This window comes from Xyrauchen texanus, chromosome 37 (assembly GCF_025860055.1).
Source record: "Xyrauchen texanus isolate HMW12.3.18 chromosome 37, RBS_HiC_50CHRs, whole genome shotgun sequence".
In the NCBI taxonomy this organism is placed as follows: Eukaryota; Metazoa; Chordata; class Actinopteri; order Cypriniformes; family Catostomidae; genus Xyrauchen; species Xyrauchen texanus.
Genome location: NC_068312.1, coordinates 15,083,200 through 15,108,417, shown reverse-complemented (window position 1 = coordinate 15,108,417; position 25,218 = coordinate 15,083,200). Strand labels below are relative to the sequence as shown.

The 25,218-nt window shown below is 36.2% G+C and overlaps 2 protein-coding genes across 2 annotated transcripts; both read right to left on the bottom strand.

Annotated features, from left to right (window-relative positions):
* Nucleotides 1-13: 13 nt before the first annotated feature.
* LOC127631282 (protein unc-119 homolog B-like) lies at nucleotides 14-10,694 on the bottom strand. Its single transcript, XM_052109352.1, has 5 exons — nucleotides 10,411-10,694; nucleotides 9,978-10,091; nucleotides 6,451-6,553; nucleotides 5,867-6,039; nucleotides 14-4,612 (listed from the first exon to the last, which is right to left on the bottom strand). The coding sequence occupies exons 1-5, from the start codon at nucleotides 10,634-10,636 to the stop codon at nucleotides 4,500-4,502; spliced, it is 729 nt and encodes a 242-aa protein (XP_051965312.1). The 5' UTR covers nucleotides 10,637-10,694; the 3' UTR covers nucleotides 14-4,499.
* An 850-nt stretch (nucleotides 10,695-11,544) lies between these two features.
* LOC127630826 (malectin) lies at nucleotides 11,545-23,300 on the bottom strand. The gene is made up of 6 exons (XM_052108632.1): nucleotides 22,912-23,300; nucleotides 22,555-22,759; nucleotides 21,389-21,567; nucleotides 19,850-20,026; nucleotides 16,195-16,252; nucleotides 11,545-15,206 (listed from the first exon to the last, which is right to left on the bottom strand). Exons 2-6 carry the CDS (start codon nucleotides 22,754-22,756, stop codon nucleotides 14,965-14,967), a joined length of 858 nt encoding a protein of 285 aa, XP_051964592.1. The 5' UTR covers nucleotides 22,757-22,759; nucleotides 22,912-23,300; the 3' UTR covers nucleotides 11,545-14,964.
* Between the last annotated feature and the right edge of the window lie 1,918 nt (nucleotides 23,301-25,218).

Genomic DNA, 25,218 nt, shown 5'->3' with positions numbered 1-25,218 from the left:
AAACAGATGTCTGTAAAATGTTTTATTTGTCTCTGAACAAAATCATCAGATGACATATCAAGATTAAGAGGAGCACAGACATTCAAAACAGGGGTTGAGATGAGATTTAGTGCAATCTATGGTCAAGAGAAAAAGTTAAGGTGGGGGGCGCCTTCCCTCATCTTCCCCTACATTATACAGACATGACTTAATTAAGATTTCTTCAGCAACCATGACATTAAACTTAGGCCTTAAACCCCCAGGGTAACATCATTCTTATGCAGCTGGTATAACACAAAATGTACATGCAAATGATCTTCAGCTTCAAAAACTGACAAATGTATAAGGATTTAGTGTAAATCATCTCAAAGCCTTCAACATCACCTATGTTTCTTTCTTACCATTAATGAAAACATTTCCTTATGATTGAATGTTTCTACTATTCATCATAATGCTCCCTGACGTTTCTAATGTACAAACTCGAATGTATAAAACTTTTCAGTGCTCTTGTGTTAAAGAACGCTAAATTGTGAGATTATCTTTCATATTTAACAATCCTGATACAGGCTTCATTCAAACCGAAACATGCTAAATAAAAAAGGAAAAAAAGACAAATATATTCCAGTTGAAACAGTATACAACAAATAACAATTTGAAGCATAAACCGCTTTAGGAATAAAGCAACTGCTCATAATAAAAAAAAAACACAATTAGTGTTTATAGGCCATTGCCATAATAGCAGGCTAAAGTGTGGTATAGAACAATTACAAAGCTTTATTACCTCTCATTTAGACTGGGGATAAAACATAATTCAGAATAAAAAAGGAGGAAACTAAGAATTAGTAGAAGAAATACGCGGCCAAGCCAAGTCGATTAATTAAAAATAACTTTCAAGATTTTCTTGTGAGTGGTTTGTTGTAATGTATGGACTAAGGGCTGTTTAGCAAATTACTCCTTTGAGGTTCGAGCAAGTCAATATGGCATTAAACAGATGATTTATGGACTTATTAAAGAACCCAGTGCTTTTACAACCAAGGCATTAGACAGAAACGCAACCACAAATACTTAAACAGTTTGTCCATATTATTCAATTAAGCCTCTCTTTCTTAAGGACACTTAAGAATGTAAGCAAGTCACCTTCCAGTTGAGAACATGGTTTTAAAAGTATTAAAGCCATTTAAATGACAAAACATAAAATTACAATGCTTTGATTTGACTATGATCTAATAAATCATATTTACCATAAGGCCAGGGGTTCATAAAATTAGGGTACTCTCTCTGATGGGTTCCCCATTGCTTTGTACTGTATATTTTTGTCTCATCCAATCGCATCACCTGACAACAAGATGTTTCTGAAACGTTCACCTAGCACATTGCAAATCACAGCCACCATTTAACATTGGGTTGAATAAGATCAAAGGTAAACATAAAGCTCTGATAGAGAAGCTAAATAGCTTGAAAGGTGCACACAATGTTGCTTCCATCCCGCTCTGTGGGTGCGCAGTAGTAAGACATCTTAGTGCGACATTAAAAGCCCTCATACATGACACAGACACGTCATATGAACCCAACAATATGAGCAAATATCAATCCCTGATCCTTTCTAAAAGAGAAACGCAAAATCCATCTGAATGAATGAATGAATGAACGTTACACTTATATAGCGCTTTTCTGTCACTACACTCAAAGCACTTTACATGGTGAACAAGGGACTCTCCTCAACCATCTCTACCTGGATGACGCTCCCAATCACTTTTCTGTCAGAAACAGGCCCCACATATCAGTTTATGGTTTATATCCAGAAAGAAAAACCCTTAGTTGAAAAACAAGTTCATTAATTCTACCAAAAAAAACAGAATTCAACAATCATTTCATCGATGTAGTTATACCCCAATAATGTGGTTCATGTTAATGCGTTTAATAATCAACTAGACAATGGATAAACTGTGCATGCACCCTCTTTCTGGTTAAAGGAACGCCCTGGCCTTCTGGGTAAAATTCAAGTTAAGCTCAATCAACAGCAGTTGTGGCATAATGCTGATTATAACAAAACATTTTTCGAATCATCCCTTGGTTATTTAAAACAAGGCACTTACAATGGAAGTGAATGAGGCCAACCCATAAACGTTAAAATAATAATTGTTTTAAAAGTATAGCCACAAGACATAAACAACAAAAGTATTAACATGATTTTAGTGCGATAAAATTGCTTACTAAGCTTATCTGTATAAACATCTCCAATAATAACTTAATTTAAATAAGATAACCATGGTGGCATAGCATAGATAGACCCTGCATTTAGTGATTTTATCACACTAAAATCACGTACAGCCGTGGCCAAAAGTATTGGCAATGACAAACATTTTGTGTTTCGCAAAGTTTGCTGCTTCAGCATTTGTAGATTATTTTTTTCACATGTTTCTATGGTATACTGGAAAACAATGATAAGCGTTTCATAAGTTTTATAGGCTTTTATTGGCAAAAACACTCAATATATGCAAAGAGTCAATATCTACAGTGTTGGCCCTTGTTCTTCATAACCTCTGCAATTTGCTCTGGCATGCTGGATATCAGCTGATGCCGATCCATTCTTGCCTTATTGGTGCTCGGAGTTGATCACAATTTGAGGGCTCCTGCTTGTCCACTCGCCTTTTGAGGATTGACCACAGGTTCTCTATGGGATTAAGATCCGGGGAGTTGCCTGGCCACGGATCCAAAATTTCAATATAATGATCTCCGAGCCACTTCATTATTACTCTTGCCTTGTGACATGGTGCTCCATCATGCTGGAAAATGCACGGATCATCACCAAATTGCTCCTAGATCATTGGGAGAAGTTGCTCTTGCAGGATGTTTTGATACCATTCTTTATTCATGGCAGTGTTTTTGGGCAGAATTGTGAGAGAGCCCACTCCCTTGGATGAAAAGCAACCCCACACATGGTCTCAGGATGCTTCACTGCTGGCACGACACAGGACTCATGGTAGCGTTCACATTTTCTTCTCCAGACTTTCGATTTTCCAGATGTCCCAAACAGTCGGAAGGGGGCTTCATCAGAGAAAATAGCTTTGCACCAGTCTTCTGCTGTTCAATCCTTGTACTTCCTGCAGAATTTCAGTCTGTCCTTTATGTTTTTCTTGGAGAGAAGTGGCTTCATTGCTGCCCTTCTTAACACCAGGCCATTGTTCAAAAGTCTTCGCCTCACTGTGCATGCAGATGCACTCACACCAACCTGCTGCCAATATTGAGCAAGCTCTGCACTAGTGGTGACACGATTCTGTAGCTGACTCCTCAGGAGGAGACAGTCCTGGAGCCTACTGGACACTCTGGGACGTCCTGAAGCCTTCTTCAATGCAGTCAAACCTCACTCCTTGAAGTTCTTGATGATCCAGTAAATGGTTCTTTCAGGTGCAATATTCTTTGCAGCAATTTCCTTGCATGTTAGGCCATTTTGATGCAAAGTGATGATGGCTGCACTTCTTTATTTGGAGGTAACCATTGCTAACAAGAACACAATGGAAGCACTTCTCTCCTTTAATAGCAATCAGTCTGCTCTTATAATCCAATCAGAATGATAGAGTGATTTCACCTGACTAGTACTTGTTTACACTTTTCCAGGTGCTGTTGATATGATTAGTGAAATTATGTTAGCTGGTCATTTTGTTCAGTTTTTTGGCCAATGAAGCTTTTTGCAATCATTTAAAAAGCATCTGATCACTCTGTACAATAATCTGGAAACAATGTGAATCAATACCACAACAACTGAAGCAGAAAACTTGGCAAAACACAAAATGTATGTCACTGCCAATACTTTTGGCCACCACTGTTGAAAATATTGTTTTCACACTAAAATTTTCACATATTAACATGTACGATCTTTATGTCTTGTGGCTATACTTTTGAAACCATGTGTGTTTTAATGTTTATAGGCTGGCCCCATTCACTTACATTGTAAACGACTTACTGTACCCGCAATTATTTAAATTATTTTGGTGTAATAAACGAGGGACGAGTGAATTTTTTTTTGAGGTAAGCAACATTATGCTAAAAATTGTACTGAACCCAGAACATTCCTTTAATAACCACCACACACAGATATTTAATGGGTAGGATCGCTTCATTTTAGCACATTTTGTAAATAAACGATCAAAATCAAGACAAAAGTTAGAGTAGGTAGGTTAAAAACAAACACTTAAAAAAACCTACAATTCAAGTTAAAATCTCCTATATTGTTGTCACCCTAAAAATTGGACGACAAGGCAATTCCTCAATTCAGGATAGTTGAGTATAACGGAACAGAACGGCGGCAATTATGGCCAAACCAATAAGTAGTTCATGCAGACTAGGGAATGCAGGGACATCATGGAGGGATGGTAATTTCCATTTAGGTGGGTTGATGGTGCCAGATCAAAACGCTGGTGACAACACTGTCTGTTGTTAGTAGCCCCACATATCTAAATCCAAGCAAAACCATATGGTCACTCCAACAAACAATCCTCAGATTTCTTGGTGGCACAGCACTAATGGCCTCCATTGTAAGCGTAGTCTGCCTTGTTGTGCATGATGAGTTTGTTGTCCACAAAGTAGAAGCTGTCTGATCTGGTCTCGTATGGGTGCTCAATCATCAATCGAACTGCAGGAAACCGAGAGATAAATCAGCACACAGAGTAACACAACTGTTTAAATAAGATCTAAGGTTTAAAATGTCTTACTTGGCACAGACATGTAATGCTGGCTTCTCTATGTGAGCACCTGAGGTCTGAAATGTAACGCAAGCCTGACAGGATAGGTGGCATGTCTAACAAAGTCAGGTCAATATGTTACTCGTAATGGGGCAATTGGTTACTCTTTCATGCCAGATTATTTTTTACAGTCTTTAAGGTACACAAGCAGTTTAGTATTATTTCAATGTGGTAGGGGTGTAACGATTCACTAGTTTTCTCGATGCATCAATTAGTAATCCTGTCGATTCATATGCATCAATCTTGAAATATGACTTTGAATCGAGGTTTGTTAGTGTTGGTAAATAATAAATTTAGACAATTAAAAATCAAATTAATCGCCATTCAGCAAATCAGTATACTGTATTTTATAATATATAAATATTAAATTAGTTACTGTACATGTGTGATTAAAATGAGACCTGCACAGCTTCATCCTCTAGCGCATCCCGGAGTGTGCATCCTCACAGCTCTCCCCATCTCATGAGCAAATGACAGCTCGCAATAGCACTCGTCACTTGTCAAATGGGCTCAAACCTTTTGATACAGCTGTCAAGTGGCCACTACATGGTCAAAAATTAAGGGGACCTTGGAGCAAAAATGGCATTAAAATCATAAAAATGCGCCTGAATTTAAAAATGTGGTGGGGAAAAAAAATGCCCTCATAATGAATTCTGCAGATTTTATACGTCACCTCTGATATAGGCCTAATTGATGTTGATGTAATGTTTAGGGTAAGACGTAATACATTCTCAGACTTAAGAATTTGTATTACTGGATTGACTGAATTGACATTTTGACATAAACGTATAAGACAGTTTTATGTTTTATATTGATATAAAAAGCATGCCCATTAATTTTAAATTAATTTCTGACACTGGGTCAACACTGAAATAAAGTGATTTCATTGTGAGGAAACTTATCAAGCCTTTATTTTCTGTAAGTTAAAATAGTGCCATTTTAGCAGCATCATTGTTTAGTTGGGGACTTGGTGTGCAGAAAACATTTAAAGTCATCTAGAATCTGTAAAGTCATTCTGGAATCAGTTTGAAAACAGTGATTATTTTTGCAATTCTGTTCGGTGAAGAGAAATTATACAATTCTGCTTTAACAGATGTTATAAAGGTTAGCAGAGTATATTGTTTGTGGAAATTGAGAACACTCACTGAGGTCATCTGGGAGCTGAGGGAAATCGTAGATATGCTCGCACGAGTTCCGACTGTTCGGTATACAGAAGCCAAAGTCAAAGTCAAAGTTCTTCAAAAGGCGGTCTTGAAAATAGTGTCTCTCAATCATTCTGAAGTTGTTTACAGGCCGATCACCAACTGTAAACTCCACACTTATAGAGTGTGTAGGGATAAGAAAAGACATAAGTCACATATTCCTCTACACACCACAGCATAAAATGATTAAACTTTGCAATACAAACACATTGTGTTCAGTTTGTCATTAACTAAACACAAAAGATTCATGATGCAGTGACTGATATATTGACTATAGAATCAACTATACTTACAGAATAAAATCTGCTCATGTTTACAGCCGTCGTGAAAGAATGACTGACTTATTCACGATTTCTGTGAAACATTGCTCAAGTGTTTGCAACAGATAATACAACACATCTCCTTTGTTCAGAAGTGTGAGTGTTGGTCTGATGTGATCAAATTTTCTACACACTGAGGTTTGTTTACAAAGCAGCTGAATACATAATGCATAAGACCATCCTTTTTAGAGAGGTTCTGGGACTTACGTGGCTCCTACTGTGCGTAACTTAAGGAATGCTGGCGTGAATTGGTAACGGACAAAACGCCCAGCACTTTCCTCTACATTTTCCTCATCTTCTTCATCAATATCTAAAAATAACATTGTTAGGAATAGTGAAGAGCGAACAATGCCATTTGGACACACTGCAAAAAACATTTACCAACTTAAATTCTCCATTTAAGGGTGAAACTCGAAATAAAACAACTCTTAAAAAGATTATATTTATGGTTGAATTGGGTGAAATTTTCTTGAATTTCACCTGGGGGGTTCTTACGAAACCGGTTAAGAAAATGTCCTGGTCATTTTATATAAAAAAAATTAAAGGGAACGTTCTGGGTTCAATACAAGTTGAGCTCAATCGACAGCATTTGTGGCATAATGTTGATTACCACAAATTTGAATTTCGATTCGTCCCTCCTTTTCTTTAAAAAAAAAGCAGAAATCGGAGTTACAGTGAGGCACTTACATTGGAAGTCATTGGGGTCAATCTGTAAATGTTAAAATACTGACCGTTTCAAATGTATAGCCACAAGACATAAACAATATACTGTACATGTAAACATTTTACTGTGATAAAATCACTAACTAACATTTTCTGTGTTAAGTTAAAGCCAATTTTACAACTTTGTTACCATGATGATGTAATGTCAACAAATCCTAACACAATTATAAAAAAGACAATTTAAACAACTTTACAGCTCAAATAATACACAAGGTTTAACAGAAGAATTAATGCAAGTGCTTTTATAAAATTATAAGCTTCATATTTCTGCCTTTAAACCCTTAAACAATTTGCCCCATTTACTTCCATTGTAAGTGCCTCACTGTGACCCAGATATTTGCTATTTTTTAATGAAAAGGAGGAACGAGTCGAAATTCATTTTTATGGTAATCAATTTCATGCCACACATGCTGTCGACTCAGCTTTACTTGTATTGAACCTGGAACATCCTTTAAATAAAAAAAATTATACATCTATCCTTTACATAAAAGGAAATGAAGCCTACCTTAAGGACTATTAATATTTTTTGCATAGTGACATTATTTTCAGGCATTTTAAGCACATTTTACCCCCCAATTCTCATTAACATAACGCATTTGGACATTTTACCTTTAATATTCCCATTATTTTCATTACCTTAACATATCCTTTTTATGCATTATAGTAAATAAATAATAATAAAAAAAGATGCTATCATACAGTGATTTCATTACAAAGGGAGTACTACCAAGATACATAAATTCTATGCAATTTAAATAATATATCATTTATTTGCACTAGGTGTAAACAGCACCTGCCACACAGCATGGCTATTTGCATTCCAATAGTCTGGCGAAAACAGAAATATAAGAGAATCTGCACCCTTAAGTGTCGCTGCAGTGTCGTGGGGTGTAATGAATGTGTGGATGTGCTTTTGTAGTGCGGACAACCCGGGTTCAAATCCACATTTTGTCATACTTTTTCCCCATCCTATTTTCTGTCTCCACTCTTAATATTTCCTTTAATATTACTTTTAATAATAAATAAAAATGAATATAAAGGTTGATTGCCTCGCTGTGATTTGGTCACAGTGAAGTGTTGAAAGAAAGGTTTGATCTGGGTAACATTAACCATTGTTTTACAATAGTAATATTGCAGTAACCAGGTTTTTTGGCAGAAGCCATAGTTTTAATGCAATTATGCAACATGCTACTACAGTAATCTGGTGTTAATATAGTAACCATGTTTTAATGATTTTTACTGCAAGATACCATGGTGATACTATGGTTACGGTAGTAAAACCACGGTTAATTTTTGTAAGGGAAGGTTAAGGTTAGGTTTAGGGGTGGATGTAGGGTGTCTATGGGACTCCAAATAAACACAATAAACATGCTGCAGAGATGCCCCTATACTTTATGTTAGTATTTAATTTATGGGTGCACAAGTGTAATCCACTAATCGTTCAGCACCAGCTAATAGAATATTAAGAATGCTACTCAAATATCCCAAATTAATGTTCATTTCTGCATTTGCCTGCCGAGAGCAGTGCTGAATTACACTGTTCCCTCTGAATCTCTCACCAAATCTCAGTTCCAATTGAGAACACTGTGGGGGCCGCGGTGGAAAAAGATATGATGGCGTCTGTGCCTTCAAGCAAAGCCAAGTTTGGCAATACTCGTAATATTTTGATCATTGAATTATACTCTATTGGTATTCGGTTCTTGATTAATTAATGAATGTTACATTTATTTAGTGCTTTTCTGACACTACACTTAAAGCATATTATATAGTGAACAGGGGACTCTCCTCAACCACCACCAGTGTGCAGCATCCACCTGAATGATGAGACAGCAGCCATAGTACACCAGCTATTGGTGGAGAGGAGTAGGGTGATGCAGCCAATTTGAGGCCATTATTGAAAAGGGACATTTGGCATGGACACCAGGGTTACATGAAGTCATGCACACCAATGGATGAAGATCTGCTTTTATGGTGGAAAAATATGGCAGTGAGGAAGCTTATCAGACCAGTGAGCGTGTAAGAGCATACAATCTCTAAACAGCATTTTATAAAAAGCCTTGCACCACAAAAACTTTCACTACTTGTTCTTCTGAATAATAACATGTGAAGTGATAAAAATGTGGTAGCATATTGACAGTAGACTCAAATTTCATAGATGTACATTACACTAAATCCATCAGTATTGGTTTCTATGTAAGCTCTGAGTGAGTGAAAATTTATTCATTTTTTTTTTTAATGCATACTGTTCATTTTGAAAAGCATAGCTTGTTGAAGTTACTTATTTTAGAAATGTTTTTGGTAATGCTTGCAAATAAAACAAAATATTATTTCACGTCAGTGTCATACTTGTTATTTTTAACTTGAATTTTAATTTACAAGAAATCAATTATATATATATTTTTGTGGGTTAGAATACTCCACTACAAAATTACTCAAAAATGCCCATCCCTTATTTAATTAGGGGTGCAAATTGCATCCAACACTATTTGCAGGGAAGATACTTCTATTCTGCCATACTTTTCACATTGCAGCAATGAGCTGCATGACCATAATAATAACTTTCTTTTTTTTTTTTTTTTATTATCTTTTTTCAAATTGCTATAATGAGAATTGGTGCATAACTGTCCTAAAACAATGTCACATTGTAAATCTTAGTGGCTCAAACATAGGCTTCATTTTCTACAAGCAAAATATAATTTCTTATTATTCTTATTAATTATTTTAGAGTAAAACAGGACCAGAACATTTTCTTGACAGGTTCTGAGAGTCACCCAACCAGTCCAAGGGTGCACATTTGAACATTGGGGGGGGGTTACTGTGTGAAAATGTTTTACATTTTTCCATTGATCATGGTTATAAATATGGGGGGTTGTACTTGTACTTGCCTTGAATCTACACCCCTGATCATGTCAGTGGTAAAAAATAAAGGTAATTGCCAGTAAAGAATTGGTTGGTCAATAAGGTCTCTTTTTTTTTTTTTTTTAACCGGAACACAAATCAATAAAACGTACCACAGTGTGGTGGTTTGGCAATCTCAAAAAGCACTGTGGCTGTCTCCAGGTCTCTGATCTTGAAACGTGTGAAGTCAATGTTGTAGATGTTGTCCTCTGGTTTACATAAATAGTCTGTGGATGAAAAATAAATCATGCAAATTCAAAGATGACATAGTATGGGCAGAATGTAGACAAGTAATCTCTGAATATCTATATAAAAAGGACTGAACATCAAACTGAACTTCTGGAACCCACAGTTCTTAATTTGCTATCATTAAGGTCAGACAAAGTTTTCTCTGAAAACTCATGATTAAAATGTCCTGCATGGATTGTAAGTATTACAAGGATACTGTTAATATGTAAGCGAACAGCAAGTAAACATAAGCATTTAAAGGATGCTGAAATTCATTTTGGACTGAGAGCATCTGAAGACTTGAGATAAATCAGGTACCGCGAGTGACCGCCCGGAGTCCCAAAACTTCACCCGGAGTGATGTCTCTTGCCAGCGCCCGCAGCTCGTCCTCCGTTACAGGCCGTCGGTCCACTTGATTTCGTCGCGATTTCAGCCTTTTTAGAACACCTCCTCCAGTTTTCCGTTCTCTGGAAACTGTAGCGGTAGAATCGGAGCCGTTGACGGCGGATGTCGCCGTTTCGTTGCGGGAGTTCTGATTGCTCATCTCTCTCGGATTTCACTTGTTGTAACGGAGAAGTGTGAACTGCGTTTCGCTGAGTGCAAGATGGCGTAACGCGTCACTATGGAGAAAAGGTCTGGGCTCTGATTGGCTGCACGCGTTCGAACGCTGCTTTGGTTACTGCGTTTTTTAATTAATCCTTTCTTGACTTTTATTTTTGAACATTTAATTAAATTAAATTTTAATGTAACTTTTTTTTTTTGTTATCAATTGTTTGTTAATTTATATTTGTCAGGTCGTAAATAAAATTAAATGTATTACTAATTAAAATGAAAATGTGTATATATTTATAATTTTGATTGATAGATTTGTTTGAAAATTCTGTAAACTATTCGACTGATTCATTAAAAAGAACGGACTTAAAAAATAAAAAAGATGTGTCTAAATTGGACAACATTATGGCTTGTGAGCAAGTTTGACTCAATAGAAATAACTAGCGGATTACATATTTTAGATTAGAGCTAATCCCAAAAATGTAAACCACTAAAAGAAATTTCCCAAATGTTTCCATAGGCCTGGAAAACCCTATTTACAAATCCCTGCTATTTCTAGGTTTTCCATGACAGTAGGATCCCTGAATAAATATCATAATTCAGATAATTCAAGTACATTACATTATTGTGCCAGAAGAATAAGAATACGATACAAAAACAGAACAGAAAGTGGCTTTAGAAGTCAATAATTGCACTTTTACAGTCAAGTGTAACAGTGATTTTAAAAGATCAGCAATCAATGCCCTTTACAAAGGCACAATATAAATAATTAGCAATAAATAATACAATTATTTCCAAAAACTGTGATTGTCAACAGTCGAATAAATTAAAAGATAAGAGAAAATGTATTAAAATATAAAAACAACAAAAAAACTCAAGGCCAGTTAGATAAAATAGCACATTTATTAAAAAGAAACAGCATTAATTTGCAGTTCCCAGTTCAGAAGCCTCTCTAGGACAATGGGGGTAACCGTTCTGCTATTATATCACCATTTTCCATGTTTTGTTCAGCTCACAGGGAGGAGTGTTAAAGGGGGACGGGTACTTCAACAAGAGACAAGGCTATCCATTATCAGAGAAACTAAATCCATCGTCAACTCAGCAGTTTGTGTGGTGGAGAAGTACTCATGATGAGCTCTTCACGAGACTGCACAACGAAGAGCCTCAATGTCCATGTAGTCCATGAAAAACTGAACCACCATGCAACAAATCAACTAATAACATGGAAATAAGATTAAAGCGCACATTATGTTAAAGCACATGAGGATGTATTCAAATTAAGGCAACGGAGAAAAGTACAAAATGAAAAACAGAAAATAAAGAAAATTAAGACAAACCAAAAATACTTTTTAAAACAACAGCAGGCAGTGCAATAATTCAAACGAGTAAAAGTCATCATATAAAAGTAAATCCAAAGATCCTGAGGAAATAAAAAGCAACTACCAAAAAGGTTTCCATATTTTTAACATCCAACCCAAATCCTTTTGCTTAAATTATAGAACATAAAGAAACCCAACCGTAAAGCAACTTCAATATGATTCAAGCACTTCAGTCAGTGTGTCTATGTATCTGCAAACCAAATCGCTCTCATTATAAAGACCATTTCCACAACCAGAACAATTTAAGAACAATTTTCAAGGCCACTCCTCCAAACTCTAACAAGCAATTTAAAAACCCAGACACCCCATTAGCTATAGCAATAACACAAACAGCTAAATAATAAAGGAACGTCAATATTCTGAAGAGCATGGCACAACAAATGTGACCAAAGTACCTTATATACACATGCACCGTGTAAAAGTTAATTAGAAGAAAACCCAAATCATGACTTTGGTGACAATCGAAATTCTGACACACTAATAAATGAAAAAGGTGCTTCAAATTTTATCGGTACTGTTTTGGGTTTTAAACAATCAAAATAAAAAAGGCAAAACCCTGACCCATCGATTGAGAAGGTGAAGGCCAAGATACGTTTTTTGTTTTTCAATTTTCCCAAGGGTCCAGCACTGGGACACAATCAGACAGTGCAGTGGCATGATTGTGGTCATTATTGAAAGAGTTTGATGCTTCCAGCAGTGTGAGATGTGGTCTCTTGATAGCACACTAATCACTTTTTAGGGCAGGCTGTTATAACCAAAAAAACAATTAACAAAATTGCTGTGAATTAATACATGGGTGACAAACTACATACAGCCATGATCATAAAGACAAAAAGACTGAAAACAAATAGTAAGACATACCTGGAGTATACCAGATGAGGCAAAATGGAAATGTTCCCATTTGGTGAAAGTTCATTTTAGGCTACCATTCAACATGCATACATAGGGTGAGCTTAAATGACAGCTGTGAAGTTCAGCTACCTTGAATAAAAAATTAATGCTTCACAGTGTATGGCATGTATCTGTTGAACTATGCATCATGGGACGCAATTCATTGTGGAAGGCATTTCTCATAGCATTATCAGGAAACACCGACCATTCTTCCACCAAAAGCATGCAGGTGAAATTATGTGGAACACAAATAAATCAAAAAGTATCTTTGGTGGTGTTGTTAAAAAGGGCCTGTGTTGTCACGCCGAGAGGAAAACTCAGTGATGGTGGCAAAAAAAAAAAAAAGCATGGTAATGACAAAACAACTGGTGGCCAAGCCATGCAATGATAAACAAAGGAATATCCCAGGTTCATTTCAAGTTAAGCTCAATCGGCAACATTTTAGGTATAATGTTGATAACTGCCAAAAAAATACAGTAATTTCTTTTTTTATAAATTCGAGGTTACAGTGAGGCACTTACTATGGAAGAGAATGGGGCCAGGCAGAAATATGAAGCTTTATATAAAAGCACTTGCAATAATTCTTCTGCTAAAACTGGTGTATTATTTGAGCTGTAAAGTCGTTTAAATCTTACATTTTAAGGTTATTTAAGAGTTTTCATGGCAACTTTACGTATTCATGGCAACAAATTTGTAAAATTAGTTTTAACTTCACACAGAAATGGTTAAACAATTTTTTTACACTTAAATCATGTTAACACACATGTAATTTATGTCTTGTGTCTATACTTAAAAGTATTTTAACGTTTACAGGTTGGACGCTTTTATTGTAAGTGCCTTGCTGGAAACCAGATTTTTTAAATATTTTTTTTAAAGGAAAGGAGGGATGAGTTGAAATGTACTTTTTTGGTAATCAATATTATGCCACAAATACTGTCGATTGAGCCGAACTTGTACTGAACCCAGAATATTAAATTATGCATGATTATGCTCATTTACCAATTAAAGGCTGTTCAAGACTCATCATATCCCAATAAGAGAGAGAAGGGCATTTAAAACTTCAGATAGCACTTCTGTCCAATACAATCTTAATGTCAAGGACCCAAAGGCCAGTTAATAACAGAGCCTCTTTCTGTTCCTAATTAAGGAGGAACAATTATGCCAAACCTCATCTGAAAATTGCATGTATTATTTAATGCAGTAATTATGAGAACAAACCATCCAAGTACATGGGGGACAAAGAATAATTTAAACTCATTCATGAGCAGCGGGAGATTAAAATGTTGCTGTGCACTGCAAATTTGTAACTGCAGAATTGGGAATGAAATCCAATGTCATCAAGAATTATATTCAAATTTGTCTGGTGAACTCAATCTACATGCTCCTTTAAATCATAAAGATAATGATTAAGAAGCTGGAGACACAAAAAGCTTTTATGAGTTTGAAGAAAATAAAAAGGGTCTTAATAAATCTTAACTCTTTTTTTTGATACCAGCCACTGAGTGTTAGATGCATTACCAAATGATCAGTGTTAATAAGGGCTTCAGAAGTTTCTTGTACCATTTCTGCCTCCCATTGGAGGCCAGTGAACATTAGATCAAAGTTACTCCTTGCAAACTATTTCCTATTTCCTTTGGGAGTGTCCCAAACTCTTCCTCTTTTATCTCTTGCTAGACCAGACAAACCAGGTTAGCAAAGTGGTTAGTCTTGCCTCACATGTGTGTAAGTGTGTGCATTTAATCAATACCTCTTGGATCTCCTCAAACTAAAATTGATATCAAATGTGTACAAACACAAGCACATACACACGCACAAATGATCTTGCACTCTAAATTCTCTTATTTTCTGGGTCACCTCTTTTAATGACCAGCAATCTCTCAAACCTCCACATTTCTGCATGCTGAGTCCCTTGCTCGTCTTTTATCTTTGTGTCTGTTGTAAATTCAGTCTGTATTCCTTCCTGTACCTGTGGCTGTGTCCCTCCCCCCACCCATCCACAGCCTGATGTCCATCGCTTCTCCTCTCCCCCTCTCATTCACTCACTTCCCCATTACAGGCGGCAGAGGCAGAAGAGGGTGGGGATGAAGACCCCAAATGCCACTAGTATAGGGAACATCAGGCTGCTGTTATCAGCGGCATATGGGTTGGGGGTGCGTGGACCGGACCGAACAATATTCTTGGGAGCGGTGGAGGCACTCTTTTTTTCACCTTCTCCTCCCTCCCCTTCATCTTCTTCCTCCTCCTCTTCCTCTCTCTTCTCCAGACCAGGATGTGGCTGTAGTTTTGGCACATCTGATAAAGTCAGGGAATAAACCAGAGGCTGTTAGAGGCAGCAGAGACGAAAACTATAGAAAAAATTTAATGAAAACTATTCTTAACCACATAATTGAAAAAACTGAAACTTCAATTAATATACATTTTCATGACTCCATAACTTTAAAAAAATCTAATTAGATTTAGCTTTTGATACTCCCTATATTATAAAATCCAAAGATTTACAAACAGCCTTAATTAAACATGAAATTAGACATTTTGAGAGATTTAATAACATTAAATCAGTAAACACATTAAATTTGGCAGCCCTAAAATGCTAAAACTAAAATAAAAGCTAAATATACTGAAAAATATCAAATTAAACTAAACTGACAGGACAAATTGAAAATAAAATATTTATGGTATTTATGGACTTAAGTCTGGGTAAACCCCATATACACGTTTTTTTTTTATTGAAAACGAGGTTGTGAGTGATAGATGTAAAAGTGTTGTGTTGATCATTCAGCTGACAAAACATTACAAATATACCATGCCAAACGAAATTCAGTTAATAAAAAAAACTGATCTACATGATCTAGAACATTTAGGTAGTACACATATGGACTGCACATCTATTCTTCAAAGCCTCGATTTCAATTGCGAAAAAATTAAATACCGTTTAGGTGTCTGCCCTGAAAAAGGGCTATAGAGATTGAAATAACAAATGTATTTCAAGCAGATACAATAACTTGGCACAGTATACACATTCACTAAACAAATTCCCATCCCATTTTAAGATTGTATTATTTTCCATGACTTTTCCAGGCCTGGAATTCAAATGTTTTAAATTGAAGAAAGAAAAAACAAAGTGAAAAATAAATAAATAAAATAATATTCCCCGATATTTCCTGGTTTTCCATTACCATGGGAATCCTGAAAAGTAATAGGATAGTACATGACAGAAAAGGACTGAATGGAGGAAACAGAAATACTGTGTATGCCAACAAATCCCTGGAGTCCCTCTCACCTTCTAGCTTGCCCTTCATCACATACAGTGCACAAACCTTGGGGTTGTCATAGTAACCCTGTGAACACATGACACCAAGACAGATTAGCATTCACTGCTTACAGTAGTTGAACAAATGCAAACACATGGAGCCAGTGCAGAAAATATGCAAAACAATTCAAGTAAATTCTGTATGGCGGTTGATCTGCAGCGTTTCTAACAGTGAATATAATGTTGAGGCATCAGCTCCCTTGATTTCCTCTTTGAACCTCAAAAAGGAATAATCAATATAAAAATAGGGATGCACTGATGTATTGGCCACCGATATTTATTGGCCTACTATTGGAGAAGGGTCTGTCTGCGTTCTGCAACATTACTTCAAGACAAGCCCACTACAAGTTACGGCTCCTTAAAATAACCAGCCATATCACTAGGTGTCGACAGTGACGAGAAATGTGAGGAAAATGAAGATGAGAAGAACCTAGCAGTATGCAAAGCTAATAGGCTAACCGGTTAGCTTATGAGCTAACTGGAGAAAACAGAACAGATAAATAATTCGTTCTTTTAGCCAATAGAATCACTTTATGTTCCAAGGGGGTGTAACTTGGAGTGGCCGGGTCGTGTAGTGGGCGTTCCTTGTAGTCACACGGAACGCAGACAGATACACTTTAATTACTGACCAAATTAAAACCATTGGCATATCGTGAAAACAGCTATATTAAAACTGATTGTTTATTTATAATTAATTATTAACACCCTTTGTAAAAACTCTGTGAATTAAAATGTACAATCCAGAAATAATGATAAGGATCATGTACTATTTTATTTTTATTCTCTCTTGTTCTCATGTTGACAAACCAGCATTACAGAAGTGGCAGTTATAAAAGTGGTGCTCACCTATACATGATGAGGTAAAACCATCCAAAATGCTTTTGTAAACTTTTACTTCTGAATCATTGGTATGGTTTCCATTAAGGCTGCACGACTGATTGATTAAAGATTAAAATTGCAATATGGTCTTGCACGATTACTAAACCTTAAAAGGGTGCTTTTAAAATGTAGTGTGCATTTCTGTGCATTTCAGTGCTTCAGTCAATGCTGTGTGAGCAAGCGGCGCCCTCTACCGGTCTAGACGGCAATATCCATTACACCCGATAGAATTTAAAAGGCCTTTTTGTTCCATTGGTTAAAACGTTTTATTTTTTCCATTATGTGGAATATGATTTTTTTAAATGATCTATCATATCCAGTACATATATTAATAATTGTTCTGTAGTAAAAAGTTCTGTTGTTTCAAACTGCAAAAACAAAAGTGCAAAAATGCTTTAGCAGTACAAAATAATGTTTTCACATCAATCATAATTTTAAGATTTTTTGAAATGTCTTCATCTTTTATATATCTTTAATTTTGGCTGGATCCCTTTCAAATTTTAGCCTGTCATGTTTTTAACAGATCCAATGCATGTTTGATGGTAATAATGTTTTGTTAGAACAATAAAAAAAGCTTTTGTGCCTCTTTGTACATTTTTTAAAGCATAATTCCTCAGCAAAAGAGTGATCTGATGAAAACAAAATATCGCTATCGGCATATACTGCATTTTTATTTTTAAATCGTTATTGGCCAAAATTTTCAAATTGGTGCATCCCTAATATAAATATTTTCATTTTATGCAACAACGACGACTATATATTATCGCTAAAGCTTGCAGAACTTTATTTGGCTGTATTCCTCACTCAATGAACATGGATTAAACTAATAACAAGTTATGCAACCCAATCAAACTAAAACTCTGTAAACAGTTCTAATATACTCTTAAAAATGGGAGGATTTGCCAAAATAATGGTACAAAAATAAATATGATGATTTATGCAGTGACTGACAGAAGAGTTAATGTTTATTGCTTCCCCATATCGATTATTGTCATCCAGGCTCTAAATTGTCACCATGCTCAATGTACACTCTTCCTCAGAGATTAATCACTGACAGAAACCCCAAAAGCAAAACATGTTTGCGGTTAACATAAGAAAAAGCAGCAGCTTTGAAATAATCAATATAATAGCACTACTAATATAAGAACTGCTCCAAGCGACCACAATTATTTAAGACATAATTTCTCTTCTTAGAAACAATTAAAACTATAATTTTTCTAACTAACTAGTAATGTTCTGAGCAAACAAGAATAAAAGGGCTAGTTACATTGATCCAAGTCTAGTTTATTCAATTGAAAATAATTCAATAGTTACTACTCAAGAGTAGTGCCTGCCTTTATAGATTTTACAGCACTGAAGCAGAAACCAATGTCTATTGGGTTCATCCTTTTCAATTGGTCCAACATTTTTGAGTAATTACCTCTATGTATTACAAAACCACCAGTTTTCTATTTTTATTTTACTTAGTTTAACCACGGCGGCCATCTTTGTGTCATGACAAATTTGGGTAATACAGAGGTTTATGGAAACCTCAATATCTCAGCTCAGGATGATCTTAGCTCCTTGGAACAAAAACTGATCTCTAGAGCCCATTACAAGGTACATGTACATGTACATATATATATATATATATATATATTATATTTTTGCACACTCTTGTTCCTTAGAACTAAGGAAGTAACTGAACTTCATGAACAGGTTTGATAAGTATGACAGAATTCAAGGTACAAGACAATTTCACAGATTTAAGGTGGTATCAGAGAGCACTATCAGGTGCATCTTTATATCTGCAGAGTTTGAAGAACATACTGAGATGAAAAATGTATTGGTTGTGTCTATGATGACCAGTGGTGTTTAGGCTTGGTTGAGGATATCAGTGAAGAAAACTCACAGCTTCTAATCAAAAATGTAACTTGAAATTGTGGTATGTCAATTCTAAACATAATTACTATCAAATACAGTTCATTTTTATTATTTGTTAAGCTTGTATTACATCAGTTAATTTCTCAAAATTAATAAAGAAGGCTTTCCCCCAGATATCTACTAGCCCCAACTCTGTAACCAGTGGAGTCTCAAACTCAATTTGTATAGCAGAATGCTACCATAGAGAAATTTTAGGGTTCCTATCTGGTCCCCCACCAGAGATAAATCAACCCAAAAGTGAGGGGAAATGTTAAAAAAAAAGAGAAGTCTCAAACCTGAAATGTTCTGCATGCAAACTATACTTACATGGGTACCTCCTAAAAAATGTAGGACTGAAACTTTAACCCTTCCCATTTCAAACTGACCTTAAAAGTAGAACTTTCATATTGATCATTACATTATGACTTAAGTTCTAAGGAACAAGAATGAGCAAAATGTTTATATATGTGCATGTACCTTTTAAAGTGCTCTAGAGATCAGTTTTTGTTTCAAGGAGCTAGGACCATCCTGAGCTGAGATATTGAGGTTTCCATAAACATCTGTATACCTACAATTTGATGTGCATCGTGACACAAAGATGGCCAGCGTGGTTAAACCAGGTAAAATAAAAATTAAAAAAATGGTCAAGCAATCAACTTTACAATTATTGGACCACTTCAGATGGACTGACCCCATTTCCATTCCATTCATTTGAAAATATCTTATTCTTGAAGGGCTGATGCATCCATAAAATGATGAAAAATCAGCACAGACAAAAAGCACTTCCATATCAAAGACAATTTGTTTTCAGTTATTCGGTAAAATAAAAAAGGGTGCCTCTTACCTTTACAAACTCTACCATGAGTTTTCCATTAAAAGTGGAAACTTCCCCATGCACACTCAGTTTTCCTCTTTTTATCGAGAATGGCACAATTTCATCATGAGCTGTGCTGTGACCAACACGCTCAAAGATATCCAGATCTTTCACCACAACATGGCCATTCAAACGCACATCAAAAACCTGAGAAAAGACAAGAAAAGACATGGCAAAAAGATGTAGATGAGACAAAGAGGTAAACGCAAAATGAAGTAAAGGTACTCATAAACTGTGAATCATAAACTAATTAATCATTAAACAACATGTTAAAATATCAAAAACTATAAAGAAAGGCCCCGTTTACACCTGGTATTAATATCAGTCTCTGTTATCCGATCACAAGTGGTATATAATCCATCCTTCTTGCCAAGAAAGTTGGTAAAATACATCCAGGTTTTCTGTAATTACTCTCTTGCTGATTTAAACTGCAGCTAATCCACTCATTATTTCAGCTTCTAAAGTTCACTTGCTGTCACGGAGACGGATGACAAACACGACTTGTTTAGAATCAGCTTTGCAGTTTTTTTTGGATCTCGCATAAGACAACTTTGACTTTTTCCCCTTTTGAACTATAATAACGATTGCTCGTCACCTTTAGGATATCTGAAGGCAAACACGGCTAGTTAGAACAGGAGTAGGATAGAACAGGTTAATAATTTGTCCAAAATTCATGAAAGTGTTAACCCTTACATTAAATGAACCATTGTTCTAGTTCTAGCGTTGTTTAACAATGGCATTTGTAATGATACAGCCAGTAACACAGGTAAGACACTTCATGGCTCCACGTTAATTTGGTTAGGTTAATGCACATTAGGTCAGAGTGCACATTTTGTTTCCCTTGTGTGTTTTTGTGAGCTGGAAGCACAGACATTTCAAAATATAATTCCTAAATTAATTTCGGGCTTGTTTATAATTAAAAATCTTGCAATATGCAACGAATCTGAAATTTTCTGGATATTATTTTGATTTTATTTGCACAACGAATAAACTTTTGGACTCTTGCAGCCTCTATGTCAGTGCCAGTCACAGTACGTAAAGACTAAGGAGATTTTTATTTAAAAAATAATATTATATTATATTGCCCCAATTAGTCAGTTATCTGCATTTACCACTTAGTTATCGACTTCTATTTACAAGTGTTACTGAATGTTATTAAAGCACAAAAAAAGTTGTGCACTCTCCACATGATCTTCATCGCTGCATGTTGCTGCAAGGAAAACCAAACAATTTCTGAAAGTGTTGTGTGAATGCATGCATGGATAGGCTTTTCCAAATGTTTCATTCATTTAAGCAAAGTGGATAATTTACAAGTGGTCCCTTGATGTTATCTGGTAGGCATCAGGACTGATTGCAATTCACACTGAAAAGACCATTTACGTTTACGCCTGTATTTACCTCTTCTGACTTGAGTTTGGATCACCCGAAACTGATCTAAATACCAGACGTAAACAGGAGGTCTGTGTGCGTTTTCACCAGGGTCACAAGTGGTGTGAAGGAAATCCTCACCTTTTGTTGAGACTGAGCAAAATAAACCTCAGCAAATTTCATGACCAGTAAGTAGTCTCCCTCTTCCCTGATGGACACTTCATATCCAAATGTATCCTCATTGTAGCGTTCTGTCTGGTAGAGGATCTGATCCTCTGGACTGGAGCGCAGTATAGGCAGCCGAATACCATAGTCTGATGCTGGAGATGAGAAAACAGAGTGCCAACAGAGCCGGAAGGTGAGTGTGGGAGCAGATGTGCATGCCAGTTTGTGTTTCATTCTGATAAAATGTCAAACCAGAGCATGGTTTAAAGCCTAATTAAAGCAGCAGCCTCATTTTAGCTCCAAAATCTATTAAAAGCTAACAAAGAGCAGAGCGGCAAATTGTAGTATTTGAAACAGTGGTAGTTTTCTGGCAACACTGACGCAATAATGTGAAATCTGAAAGACACCTGCAGTTCTTGATGTTTTTATGGACCTTTCAAATGGATTTCATAGGCCTTGACATGTGCATGCATGCTGCATTTTGTATCTGACTCAGGAAGTGACAGTCATCACATTTCGAGTGACAGCGACTTCCTTATATGTTCAACAGCCCTAATAACCAGCTACTACTACTGGAGCCAGAAAAACCAAAAATCAATTGCACCCTTCATTATTACTACACATTATGACTGATTTATTCTTCACACAATAATCAAAGTGCAATAAGTGCAACTTATTAACTAACTTTAATACCATCCACTCTTTAAATTATTTATATAGTACTTTTCATCAAACGCATTGTTCCAAAGCAGCTTTGCAAACCATGGTTAGCAAGCCAAAGATTGTGTTTACACTGTACTGTATCGATAGACTGCATATCAATAAATGCTAAATACTTACAATAAAGTGTTTTGCTGATAACAATTGTTCATCTTTATACATTTAATGGACAGCTCATTCATTCAGTAACAACGCTGCTAAAAACAGCTAAGCTGGATGGCTGTTTTTGACTGGTCACCCAGTCTAGTTTGTTGGTCAGTTGACTGGTTTTAGAGGTGTTTGGGGCACTTTTATGTGGTTCAAGCTGGGAGACCATTTAAATCAGCTTTGCCCGACTTGGGTGACCATCTTGAACCAGCTTAAGCTGGTTTTAGCTGGTTTTTAAGCATGGAATACTCACAGCGTCACATTCAATTACTCACCTTTCCCCACTTTTCCTTCTAGTGGATCTTTTTTAAAATGAATGCCGTGCACGTCTGTGTGCGCGTCCCCGCCGGAGTTTACAGCCCAGATGACTCTGTCAGCCAGACTCGGGGCCCCGCTCTCAGCCCGACACTCTTCCACCAGCAGCCACAACGCCGCGAGGAAGAGCCGGGCAACACAGCGCACTGTCACCCTCTTCATATTCTAGCACAGTCGGAGAGGGGAAAAGAGAGAACATAAAGCAAAAACTGACGGTGGGAGAGGCGGTATGTAAGGAAGTCACCCCAGAATGCCAGTGTGCCATATGCTAAACCTGACACTCCAGGAACATCAGCCAATATTTAGGTTAGACTTACTGTGCAGTCTGCGAAACACTCTCTGTAGTGGACGGCTCCGTTCAGAAGCTTGAGTCACACGTTGTGGTTGAACCGTCCAAATCGACGATCATTTACCTGCCTGAAAGTCGACGTTTAGCGTTGGGTGGTTAGCTGGTTAACTTACTTCCCCTTTGCTCTGTCATCAGTGTGGCAGCTGTTGTCTGCAGGTATATTCCCTTACATCTGCACCAATGTTTGCGAATCGCGCGCTCTACGTTTTAATAGACGATCGCGCGCGGTACTAATTCTGCGAGTGTGTACTGATCAGTAGGGACGCTTCGATGTTTTTTGCGCCTGAATTCACAGTAATTTGTCGCGTCAGTACTGTTAGTATGTATTTAGTCAGTAGCGCAGGTTGAAGGGATGGAAAGAGCAAAGAGTGGCAGACTAACTTGATGGTTATGTCCAGCGGGGGCGGGGTTTGCGAAGATCAACCAATCACACGAAACTAAAAAACAGGTTCTGCTCGTTGACTCGCTTGTGAAAGGAAACAATTTGCTCAAGGAATCGGGTCTGACCAATCACAAAAGGTGGAAAAGTCCGGAACCAACGAATCAAGTGTATCAACTTTCGCTTACTTCCTCGCATAAATTTGTTGGATTCAGTTCATTGGTTTGTTGTGCGTACGAGCAACGATGAGTGGGCGGGGTTATGTAGATGTAGAATCAGGCAGAACAGGTAGAAAATGAAGAGTTTTATTTCTCTTGGCCTTTGCTCCAAAGTTCAGCATTTAAATTTTAGAACCCCTGTATTATATTATATTATATTATATTATATTATATTATATTATATTATATTATTAATAAAGGTAATAATAATGAATGATTAATCATTTTATATATAATAATATTTTATCATATGCTTTTAATATACTAATAAAAATAATTAATTAATAATAATGTATATTATTATTATTATATTACTATTGTAATATTACAACTAATTAGAAGAAACATTATGGTTATTTATTATTATTATATTACATATATTATATCGTTTTTTTATTAAACAGCTCAATCACCACTGCTGTCAAGAGTGCAAGATATATTTGTCAACAATAATATTAATAAATAATATTATTTTATATTTAATAATAATATATTGACATAAAAGTAATACATTAATAATAATTAATGAATTATTATGTATATTATTATTATTATTATTGAATTAAAATTAATTATAAATGTTTTATGTATTTATTATTATATTATATTATACAAATATATCTTGCATTCCTCACAGCTGTATTGATTGAGCTGTATAACATGCAGATTTAAATTAATTTAGATGCCTACTTTACATGCTGTATGTTTTGGTTTTAAATCCAAAACCATCATGATGTTTTACCACACAGTGGCAGCATGTTTAGGCTTGTCATACTCAAAAAATAAAAAAGAGCATTTTGGTCCGGAGGAAAAAGCCAGTTGCCATGACAACGCGAACAGTCTGTTCCAGCCGCTGGGAAAGTGATGCACCTTGCTGAATGATTTGGAGAACAGCTGAGCAGACACAAGCAAAATTGTTGCTTCTCATGCATATGAATAGATTTTCTTTAAGATAAGTTATAAGCAAACCTTTTGTTAAGTAATAAACAGCAACTCAAAAACTGACCAAGCCTAAAGAAATGAAAACTACACAAATCTATTGATGAAAAATATGAGCTATAGACAGTTTTTAACTTGCTTAATTTGTTACAATGTATTAAAACCACAATATTACATAGTTTTTACATGCAAGAAGTCTGATCAGATTACAATTTAAGACAGTATTCTACAATATGTCAAGTCACACAAACAAGCATAAAGTCAATCAAATAAATATGTCTTCTTCACTTTTGTTCTTCAAGCATGTGGTTATTTTGTCAGTTTTGTATTATATCAGAATACTTTGCCTGGGTATTAGCTCATCGCTGACTCACACCACTGGAGTCGCGAGTTCGAATCCAGTGCACGCTGAATGACTCCTAAGCAACCAAATTGGCCTAGTTGCGAGGGAGGGTAGAGTCACATGGGGTAACCTCGTGCCGGTCACTGTAATGTTGTGTGTAGATGCCGCATATGGCTCTGGATGCCGCACACGCGCTATGACTCCGCGGTAACAGGCTCAACAAGCCATGTGATAAGATGCGCGGATTGACTGTCTCAGTCACTATGCCACCTAGAGGACTTATAGCGCATTGGGAATTGGGTATTCCAAATTGGGGAGAAAAAATATAATAAAACAAATGTGTGATTCTGATCAAAGCCGTGACTATCACCCCTCAGTTATGACTTCAAATATCAT